Below are 12,411 nucleotides of genomic sequence, written 5' to 3' on the forward strand. Positions count from 1 at the left end.
TAAACTGTAATAACTGTGACAGTAAGTAAATATTACAATAATAAACTGTAATAACTGTGACAGTAAGAAAATATTATAATAATAAACTGTAATAACTGTGTAAGTAAGAAAATATTACAATAATAAACTGTAATAACTGTGACAGTAAGAAAATATTACAATAATAAACTGTAATAACTGTGTAAGTAAGAAAATATTATAATAATAAACTGTAATAACTGTGTAAGTAAGAAAATATTAATAACTAAGAAAGTAAGAAAACTGTAATAACTGTGTAAGTAAGAACATATTATAATAATAAACTGTAATAACTGTGACAGTAAGAAAATATTATAATGATAAACTGTAATAACTGTGTAAGTAAGAAAATATTACAATAATAAACTGTAATAACTGTAAGTAAGAAAATATTACAATAATAAACTGTAATAACTGTGACAGTAAGAAAATATTACAATAATAAACTGTAATAACTGTGACAGTAAGAAAATATTATAATAATAAACTGTAATAACTGTGTAAGTAAGAAAATATTATAATAATAAACTGTAATAACTGTGACAGTAAGACAATATTACGATAATAAACTGTAATAACTGTGACAGTAAGACAATATTATAATAATAAACTGTAATAACTGTGACAGTAAGACAATATTGCGATAATAAACTGTAATAACTGTGACAGTAAGAAAATATTATAATAATAAACTGCAATAACTGTGACAGTAAGACAATATTACGATAATAAACTGTAATAACTGTGACAGTAAGAGAATATTATAATAATAAACTGTAATAACTGTGACAGTAAGACAATATTGCGATAATAAACTGTAATAACTGTGACAGTAAGAAAATATTATAAAAATAAACTGTAATATCTGTGACAGTTAGACAATATTGCGATAATAAACTGTAATAACTGTGACAGTAAGACAATATTGCGATAATAAACTGTAATAACTGTGACAGTAAGACAATATTATAATAATAAACTGTAATAACTGTGACAGTAAGACAATATTATAATAATAAACTGTAATAACTGTGACAGTAAGAAAATATTATAATAATAAACTGTAATAACTGTGACAGTAAGACAATATTGCGATAATAAACTGTAATAACTGTGACAGTAAGACAATATTATAATAATAAACTGTAATAACTGTGACAGTAAGAAAATATTATAATAATAAACTGTAATAACTGTGACAGTTAGACAATATTGCGATAATAAACTGTAATCACTGTGACAGTAAGACAATATTGCGATAATAAACTGTAATAACTGTGACAGTAAGACAATATTGCGATAATAAACTGTAATAACTGTGATTGTAAGAAAATATTATAATAATAAACTGTAATAACTGTGACAGTAAGAAAATATTATAATAATAAACTGTAATAACTGTGACAGTAAGAAAATATTATAATAATAAACTGTAATAACTGTGACAGTAAGACAATATTGCGATAATAAACTGTAATAACTGTGATTGTAAGAAAATATTATAATAATAAACTGTAATAACTGTGACAGTAAGAAAATATTATAATAATAAACTGTAATAACTGTGACAGTAAGACAATATTGCGATAATAAACTGTAATAACTGTGACAGTAAGACAATATTATAATAATAAACTGTAATAACTGTGACAGTAAGAAAATATTATAATAATAAACTGTAATAACTGTGACAGTAAGACAATATTGCGATAATAAACTGTAATAACTGTGACAGTAAGACAATATTATAATAATAAACTGTAATAACTGTGACAGTAAGAAAATATTATAATAATAAACTGTAATAACTGTGACAGTAAGACAATATTGCGATAATAAACTGTAATAACTGTGACAGTAAGACAATATTATAATAATAAACTGTAATAACTGTGACAGTAAGAAAATATTATAATAATAAACTGTAATAACTGTGACAGTAAGACAATATTGCGATAATAAACTGTAATAACTGTGACAGTAAGACAATATTATAATAATAAACTGTAATAACTGTGACAGTAAGACAATATTATAATAATAAACTGTAATAACTGTGACAGTAAGAAAATATTATAATAATAAACTGTAATAACTGTGACAGTAAGACAATATTGCGATAATAAACTGTAATAACTGTGACAGTAAGACAATATTATAATAATAAACTGTAATAACTGTGACAGTAAGAAAATATTATAATAATAAACTGTAATAACTGTGACAGTAAGACAATATTGCGATAATAAACTGTAATAACTGTGACAGTAAGACAGTATTATAATAATAAACTGTAATAACTGTGACAGTAAGAAAATATTATAATAATAAACTGTAATAACTGTGACAGTAAGACAATATTGCGATAATAAACTGTAATAACTGTGACAGTAAGACAATATTATAATAATAAACTGTAATAACTGTGACAGTAAGAAAATATTATAATAGTAAACTGTAATAACTGTGACAGTAAGACAATATTGCGATAATAAACTGTAATAACTGTGACAGTAAGACAATATTATAATAATAAACTGTAATAACTGTGACAGTAAGAAAATATTATAATAATAAACTGTAATAACTGTGACAGTAAGACAATATTGCGATAATAAACTGTAATAACTGTGACAGTAAGACAATATTATAATAATAAACTGTAATAACTGTGACATTAAGACAATATTGCGATAATAAACTGTAATAACTGTGACAGTAAGAAAATATTATAATAATAAACTGTAATAACTGTGACAGTAAGACAATATTATAATAATAAACTGTAATAACTGTGACAGTAAGACAATATTGCGATAATAAACTGTAATAACTGTGACAGTAAGACAATATTACAATAATAAACTGTAATAACTGTGACAGTAAGACAATATTGCGATAATAAACTGTAATAACTGTGACAGTAAGACAATATTATAATAATAAACTGTAATAACTGTGACAGTAAGACAATATTATAATAATAAACTGTAATAACTGTGACAGTAAGACAATATTGCGATAATAAACTGTAATAACTGTGACAGTAAGAAAATATTATAATAATAAACTGTAATAACTGTGACAGTAAGACAATATTATAATAATAAACTGTAATAACTGTGACAGTAAGAAAATATTATAATAATAAACTGTAATAACTGTGACAGTAAGACAATATTGCGATAATAAACTGTAATAACTGTGACAGTAAGACAATATTATAATAATAAACTGTAATAACTGTGACAGTAAGAAAATATTATAATAATAAACTGTAATAACTGTGACAGTAAGACAATATTATAATAATAAACTGTAATAACTGTGACATTAAGACAATATTGCGATAATAAACTGTAATAACTGTGACAGTAAGAAAATATTATAATAATAAACTGTAATAACTGTGACAGTAAGACAATATTATAATAATAAACTGTAATAACTGTGACAGTAAGACAATATTGCGATAATAAACTGTAATAACTGTGACAGTAAGACAATATTACAATAATAAACTGTAATAACTGTGACAGTAAGACAATATTGCGATAATAAACTGTAATAACTGTGACAGTAAGACAATATTATAATAATAAACTGTAATAACTGTGACAGTAAGACAATATTATAATAATAAACTGTAATAACTGTGACAGTAAGACAATATTGCGATAATAAACTGTAATAACTGTGACAGTAAGACAATATTATAATAATAAACTGTAATAACTGTGACAGTAAGACAATATTATAATAATAAACTGTAATAACTGTGACAGTAAGACAATATTGCGATAATAAACTGTAATAACTGTGACAGTAAGAAAATATTATAATAATAAACTGTAATAACTGTGACAGTAAGAAAATATTATAATAATAAACTGTAATAACTGTGACAGTAAGAAAATATTACAATAATAAACTGTAATAACTGTGACAGTAAGACAATATTATAATAATAAACTGTAATAACTGTGACAGTAAGAAAATATTATAATAATAAACTGTAATAACTGTGACAGTAAGACAATATTGCGATAATAAACTGTAATAACTGTGAAAGCAAAAGTGTTCAGAGAGCAAAGTTTATTTTATAACAAAAACAGTAGACGGACATAATCTTTAACCAAATGTAAAAAAGAAAAGTGCATCACGTGAACGTTGTGGATGAACATCACAGTCACACCAAACGTTCTCAAATGTTCCTCATGCTTCGAGTGAAGGTTCCATGAACAGCTTCTTCTTCTTCTTCTCTGTTCACGTCCATCACGACAGAACCATCGTCTCTTCAGCGTCAGAAACATCTCAGCGTCTTCCAATCTTCTCCAGGTATCTACACGGAGGTAAAAGTCCAAGAACTTCAAATCAATACTTTCATCCCAGCATCCACGAGAGGTTCCTCAGCCAGCTAGCGAACCACGTCTCAACACAACACATGGATGGAAGTGTGACGCGAGGGGAAGCTGTGCTTGGTGTTTGCATACAGAAACGTGTCGGGGTCATGACCTCTGAGAGCGAGCGATGCACGCGTCGGGGTCATGACCCCTGAGAGCGAGCGATGCACGTGTCAGGGTCATGACCTCTGAGGGGCGAGCGATGTCGGGGAAGTTGACGCCTTCGAAGAGAGAGTTAAGGCCGAGATTAAGGCACTTTCACGAAACAATATCTATGCAGCTGTGACACGAGTGTGGGAAATAAATCTTTAAAGATTAAAAGAAACTTTTGTCGTGGAACTAATACAAGATAATGAAGCTCAGGTTGTGTGACTGTGTGTACCAGTACTAGAGGTGCGAGAAAATATTGATACACTTAAATATCGTGATACTGTATCAATATTCAGCAGAACTGCGTTGATGTTTATTTGCTTTCAAACCTGTTTTCGTTATAGTTCATCATGTTTTTTATATTGAAATAAAGTAAAGCTAAATAATTTGAGTTTTTTTATTGACTAACATACAAATATTCACGACATTTGTTCATTTCTGTGTTGCAATTAAACCTCCGGCCTCTAGATGGCAGCAGTCCTTACGTCCTCCTCCGCTACAGAAAGAATGACTCGGTGACTGAGGACAAGAGGATACAGTGGACTCTTTTAAAGCTGATGTTTGGACATATTTTAGTTTGAAATCAAATGAAAGCAGTTACGACTGAGGACGAGAGGATACAGTGAGTCCAGCAGCTTTTGAAGCTGATGTTTGGACATATTTTAGTTTGAAATCAAATGAAAGCAGTTACGACTGAGGACTAGAGGATACAGTGAGTCCAGCAGCTTTTGAAGCTGATGTTTGGACATATTTTAGTTTGAAATCAAATGAAAGCAGTTACGACTGAGGACGAGAGGATACAGTGAGTCCAGCAGCTTTTGAAGCTGATGTTTGGACATATTTTAGTTTGAAATCAAATGAAAGCAGTTACGACTGAGGACTGGAGGATACAGTGAGTCCAGCAGCTTTTGAAGCTGATGTTTGGACATATTTTAGTTTGAAATCAAATGAAAGCAGTTACGACTGAGGACTAGAGGATACAGTGAGTCCAGCAGCTTTTGAAGCTGATGTTTGGACATATTTTAGTTTGAAATCAAATGAAAGCAGTTACGACTGAGGACGAGAGGATACAGTGAGTCCAGCAGCTTTTAAAGCTGATGTTTGGACATATTTTAGTTTGAAATCAAATGAAAGCAGTTACGACTGAGGACGAGAGGATACAGTGAGTCCAGCAGCTTTTGAAGCTGATGTTTGGACATATTTTAGTTTGAAATCAAATGAAAGCAGTTACGACTGAGGACTAGAGGATACAGTGAGTCCAGCAGCTTTTGAAGCTGATGTTTGGACATATTTTAGTTTGAAATCAAATGAAAGCAGTTACGACTGAGGACGAGAGGATACAGTAAGTCCAGCAGCTTTTAAAGCTGATGTTTGGACATATTTTAGTTTGAAATCAAATGAAAGCACTTACGACTGAGGACGGGAGGATACAGTGAGTCCAGCAGCTTTTAAAGCTGATGTTTGGACATATTTTAGTTTGAAATCAAATGAAAGCAGTTACGACTGAGGACGGGAGGATACAGTGAGTCCAGCAGCGTTTAAAGCTGATGTTTGGACATATCAAGTACTGGACAATACTACACATATATCCTTGTTACAACAGTATCACTTTATATCAGTACATATCGTATCCTTGTATCGTGTCAACAGATACACACACCTAACCAGTTCCCTCTCTGGAATACACAGTCACACTCGCTGATGATGCTAGTGATGGTTAGTTAACTGTTCACGTTGGTAACTACCGAACACTCTTTGGTGAACAAATGTCTTGAAGAGGTTTGAGTAACGATGTGTCTCCCAGTTGAGTTTTGCTAATGTTGTATGCATAGTTATTGAGTACATTTGTGTTTTTCCAATTACAGTTGGGGTTAGCATCAGTTAGCATCATTGCTATAGCATGAAGTCATTACAGTGCACGACCACTAGAGGGAGACAGAGCTCGTTGAAGCTGTGACGGTTGATACACTAACTTGACCTTTGATCCATGTTTCTGTGCAACGATGGTTTATGATGGAAGTTTATCACGATATTGAATCTAATTTTACATTTTCAAATGTTAAAACTTATAATTTTTCATTTATATGCTGTTTTTCTAAGCATTGAAATGTTTCTTTTTTTGTTTTAAAAGGTTTCATTTGTTTTTTATTCAATAAAATTATATTTCTAATGCAATTAACTCATTTTTAACGAATTATGTTTTTACGTAAATATTTTGATATTATATTCATAATAAAAATAAAAAAAACATTTTCTAAATTCAATGTTTTAATTCATAGTCTTTTAGATTCAATATAAAAAAGTTGGTATCATAGAGTCACAAGGAAATAATATACTTGACCATTTTAATTTTAATTTAAAAAGGCTTACATTAAAACATATTTAACTTGTAATATTCATGTATTTAAAATGTTTTTAATATACAAATTATTTAATAGTTCAATGCTTAAAAAAATTGTTAAAAATGTTAAATGAATTCAATATCGTGACGTAACTTATATACTTTTAGTTTATACATTATTTTAATAGGAACAACAGGTTGTGCTTTATGTTGCATCACATGACCATGTGACCATGATGAGGTCGACTAGAAGCAAATGAAATAAATGGGATTAAGAAGATCAAGAAGCACCTGCAGCTGAAAATATCAAACAAAGAATCTTTTTTTTTACCATTTCATTCCTTCACTGATCTCAAGATAAACCGATACAAACGAGGATTTTCAAAACATGTGCTTCACTTCTTCGTTCTTTCACCCGTTAAAGGAAGTTTAATGTTAAAAAAACAACTAATAACTCATCATCAGACACATGTTTTATAAATTAAATCAAGGGAAAGAAGGAAACGTTGTATTTAAAGCAAAGACACGCTCGTGTTCTCCGGTTGTGCTTGAGTGGAAATAAAGGTAGTTCAAGAAGTTGTAAACATTTATGGTATATTTTTTAAAGATGTATCTTCAGAGAATTATCCTCAGAAAAAGTGTACCTTGATCCACACGTCGATCTTGTCGAACTCGTCAAACTCTTATCAACGTAGATACTTGGAGACAAAACAAGTCTTGATTCTCAAATGTGCATCTTGTTTGTAAAGCTGTTGAATCGATAAAGTTGCTTACGAAGGCTCTTACAACCCGACTCCACCCGAGCTCCTGCTGTGCACATGAATCTAAGTCACTTCTCGGAACGAACCCTCGCGATTCCTACGCACTGGAACGCAACATACGGCCGGAGAAATAAATCAATAAATACACTTTCATGATTCACTAATAACTTAACAACTCATTCGATCACGTGGAAGTTTTCTTTGTCATTTAAATGTGTTTAAAAGTTTCATTTTGACACTTTTGTTTCTGCGCTGTAGCATCAGTAGCAGCTGCTCGAAGCCAAACAAGCGAATGACCAAAACCTTTTCAAATATATCATATTATGATTATATGATATTATATACAGTTTATATTTCATTGTCAAATACAGTCCCTGGTCTCTCGCAGGGTCACGTCCTGAAAACCATACATTTAAACATGTAGTTGCCGTTTGTTTGTTTGTTGGTCGCGGCTGAGGGACTGTGGTGCAGACCAGCTGATCTGACCTAATGACCTCAGACAATTTACCCGCGGGAGCTAATTTGCTAACGTTGCTAACCGTAAGGATTGTGCGTCGCCAGATAAGACAGTGTCCACGTTATATCAGATACACCTGGACCTCTCTTTGCTTCTATAAATGAAGAAGGAACTAAAACATCTGTGGGTCATTAAGATCGTGTAGAAGACGGTGAAATACACGTCGATCAATTCAACGAAGACTCATTGAAGATTCGACGAAGACTCTTCGAAGACTCGTTGAAGACTCTTCGGGGACTCGTCGGAGACTCATCAAAGACTCTTCAGACTCGTCAAACACTCATGGAAGACTCGCCGAAGACTCGTTGAAGACTCATCGAAGACTCATCGAAGACTCATCGAAGATTCATCGAAGACTCATCGAAGACTCATGGAAGACTCATCGAAGACTCATGGAAGACTCTTCGAAGACTCAAGAATCAAGGATGAACGTTTAAACTTGTCAGTTTGACCAGAACATTTCCAGTGAGAGTCCAGTCGATGTCGAGGCGGGTGTTTCAGGATTCATTGAGAAGTACAGTCCAGCTGTATCGAGCTAAGAACGGAGGGATCGTGGACATTTAAAGACTTTGAAAGCCCTTTGAATGACTAGATATGTGTCGGTGGCATGTGCTACGTGTTGTGTTGGGACACATTTGTAATCCTTAGAAAGAAAAGAAATCTTAACTGGTGCTTCAAATGGATTTAGATTCTATAGTTCACGGCGAGCGAAGGAAGCTGAGGAAACGATATGGCTTGACTCAATGTTGGGAAACACCACAGTCGTCGTGACGACAGTGGGAACCGGATGAGCTTAAGACAACCGGACAGCGTTGGACCAGAACGGCGGCGAGCGGTCTGAGGTACGGCGCTTTAACGAAGGAAGTCCTGGCAGCGAGTGATACATTCACTCGACACACACGAGCGGATGATCTTCGACGGCGCCGTCACGGTAGAGATACTATGATGCCAAAGAACAGAAAACTTCTGGCGGCTTGGTCGTTTTCAAAGTGCTTCTTCACCTCACAACAGGTCCGGTGGTCACTGCAACAGTCACAGTCAACGTCAAGGATAAAATGGCAGCGTTTCTGTCCGTCTTGGCTGATAATCCTGCAAAAACCGTGGCGAAAGCGAACAAATGCAGTTTGAAGCCGGTACGGTCCAAAGATCTTCACTGCTCCGGCGCTTCAGCGAATGTCTTACGGACTCACAGGGCTCGATCTCTTTCGTGATATCACTCCTTCTCTTTTAAGGCATCGGTCCCATCTGGAGCTGGTCCTCCATGGACAGAGTCGGCAGCTTCTCTGAGGATTGTCTCATTAATTCCAAACTGAATTGCATTTGCTGCTGTAGCCCTTTCACCCCACTAGAGGGCTCCACCTGTCGTCTCAAAGCCTCCGCGGACGCCCCGTCTAGTTCCCTTACGTCCTCCATGTCTTCTGGTCCGACCACGCCGCTGTCACCACAGCTCATGGGTGAGACCAGTTTCTGGCAGTTGGACACCGGCATGTCGGGGGTGCAGGAAGCGCAATGGTGGACCAGGTGGGCGGGCATCAGTGTCGGACCAGGAAGGGGTTGTAGCATCGGCGCAGGCGTAAAAATGGTCCCCGGCGGATGGATGCATATGGAAGGTACTGTGCAATGGCGGGAGGGGTTAAGGCGGTGAGAGCGACCTCCGGCTGCACGGTCACAGCGCCGGCTCTGTTGGAACCGCAAGCAGTCTTTACACGAGTGATACGAGGGCTTGACTTTTAAAGGGTTTCCAGTGCTGGCGCTGTCCTGGAAGAGGAAGAGACAAAATTCAAAGGTTTTACTTCAGATATAGTATTAGTAGTAGTAGTATTCTGGAATATTCTGACACACGTATGCACCTTTTCCACATCCAAACCATATGGAACTGGACTTCGCTCGACTCTACCTGGATGTGATGTGTTTCCACCAGCACGGTACGTCAAAGCAGATTCTAGGGTTAGGTTAGGTTAGGGTCTAGGTCTAGGATTTAGGCGAGCTGGCACTAAAAAGTTACATCGACCGACTGTCGGCCCCTGATTGGTTAAGAGTCATTAGTGCGAATCCCAAAACAAGAAACAAACCCTACAAGGAGTACGGTACGTCTTTCCTAAAAGTTGTTCTGTGGATGAGGTCCACACCTTGGTCCTGGTTACCGATGAACACATCCAGCAGAAGCTGGTTGGAGCAACACGTAATGAAAAGGTTTTTGTCTTCGTGTCAAGTACAAAAGGCTTTAGCAGTTTTTTGCTGCACTACGCTTTGTGACCTTGGTCTAGAAAAGCACTCTACAAATATTACTTACTAACTACAGTATGAGCAAGTAGGGAGCAGGGCTGGTGGAAAAACAACAGTCGAGTCCAGTCAAGTCGAGCAGGTCTGGGACTGTTTAGAGGACAAGCACCAATAATAGGAGCAAACAAGAAAGAGGTCTTGCGCTGACTTAAAAGTTGCAAATTCCTCAAAATATTCATGACTCCAGATGATAATCATCTGTTCTTTGTCCCATTAAAAAGTTTTCCTTAAAGTTTCGTTGATATATTGAATCTGTTTTCGAGTTATTTTTCCAACAGACAAACACAGACCATCACACAACCTTCTTGACAGACGACCCAGATTTAACCGAACGGTGGATTAAGAGTTAGTGGCTCTGAACCATCAGGAGTTAAACAGTGAATCTAAAGCGAGCGACTCACGTCGAAGGCTGCCGGGCAGCTGCGCTTGGCTGCCAGGCGGTTGCTGTTGTTGGTGTTAAGGTTGGCCAATCCTAGCCGGCTCTCCTCCCTCCTCTCCAGGTCGTCTCCCGACTTCCTCCCGTCCGATCCCCCGGGACTCTGAGCCATGGCGGCCATCTCCGCCTCCTCCTTCTTGGCCTCCTCTTCGTCCTCCTCCTCCAACGTGCTGAACTCCAGCCTCTGTCTCATGTCCTCCATGGGGTCCAGACGCCCGCACGTCTGGGCGGCCGTTCCCTCGCCGGGGAGGACCAGGTGAGCCATGGGGAAGCCTTCGTCCTCCAGCAGAGCGTCCCTCTCCACGTCCTCGATCTCGATGAAGACTCTCTCCATCCCCAGCAGAGGAGGCCCTCGCACCGGGGTGGAGGGTTCGCTGTCCAGCGCCGAGTCGGACAAGCGTCTGAAGTAGTAGTTATAGTTGAGCGAGTCCAGCGGCTCCATCTCCAGCCCCATGACCCTGCAGGGCGAAGCTCCACATCCTCCCCAGGCTTCCTCTCCTCGCATCACTGGGGTTTCCTCGCCACCTGTGCTGTGGCCGGACGCCTGCAGGTCATCGGATCCTTCCTCGTCGGCCCCGGGTCTCCAGAGCTTGTTGTGCCGGTGTTTGCTGTCGGGCCAAAAAACAAAAGTTTATTTGTTGATATTCAACCGCGACAGACAAGGATGTAGAGCATCATCCTCATGTTGTCGAAGCTCATTTTTACTCTAAACAGTCTGACCAACAAAAACCTCTCCCTAGAAGGTCTTAATATGTAACTTGATTCAAACCACGAGAAGTCAAATAAACCTTCTCACTTACAAGAACATTTTCCAGACACGGCCGGACTGATGCGAACATTAAGTTTTGATACATTTTGGGGAACTGTTTAAATTTAATGATCCACTTTATGTCCACATTTGGCTGCCATAAAAACGTGACGAAATACATCCAAGACTGGGTACAAATTGTGGAAGTATAAAGAAAGTAAAAACACATTTTTATTGTGCTGCTGTGTGTTGTGCTTAAAAATCAACTACTGATGTCTCCAACTTTCCTGTCATGTAGTAAATGTTCTTCAAGACGCAGTAACTTCTCATCATGACCATGTTTTACACTTTATTACTTTATAAAGTTGCTCTGAAATCTGGACGAACAAGAGGTTACGAGAGTCTATGATGATGTAATAATGGCTTCACTCCTCCTCCAGCTGTAATCATGCTTTGTTTATACAACGAGTCCCTCAGTCACACATCACAACAACACACACACACACTGATGATACAATAGAGTCACACATCACAACAATTGACACACACTGATGATACAATAGAGTCACACATCACAAAAACACACACACACTGATGATACAATAGAGTCACACATCACAACAACACACACACACTGATGATACAACAGAGTCACACATCACAACAACACACACACACTGATGATACAACAGAGTCACACATCACAACAACACAAATGCACTGATGCTGCAATAGAGTCACACGTCACAACAAC

General features: G+C 36.5%; 1 protein-coding gene across 1 annotated transcript in view; it reads right to left on the bottom strand.

The window, feature by feature from the left end:
• Nucleotides 1-8,645: 8,645 nt before the first annotated feature.
• The window catches only part of ssh1b (slingshot protein phosphatase 1b), a 40,582-nt gene continuing 36,816 nt past the window's right edge, over nucleotides 8,646-12,411 (bottom strand). The window contains exons 14-15 of the mRNA XM_087790485.1: nucleotides 10,875-11,517; nucleotides 8,646-9,948 (exon numbers count right to left, since the gene is read on the bottom strand). Of these exons, the coding sequence (XP_087646611.1) occupies nucleotides 9,418-9,948; nucleotides 10,875-11,517 (1,174 nt within the window). The 3' untranslated portion in view covers nucleotides 8,646-9,417. The remainder of the gene's footprint in view (nucleotides 9,949-10,874; nucleotides 11,518-12,411) is intronic.

This window comes from Callionymus lyra, chromosome 5, assembly GCF_982586985.1.
Source record: "Callionymus lyra chromosome 5, fCalLyr1.hap1.1, whole genome shotgun sequence".
NCBI classification, from domain to species: Eukaryota; Metazoa; Chordata; class Actinopteri; order Syngnathiformes; family Callionymidae; genus Callionymus; species Callionymus lyra.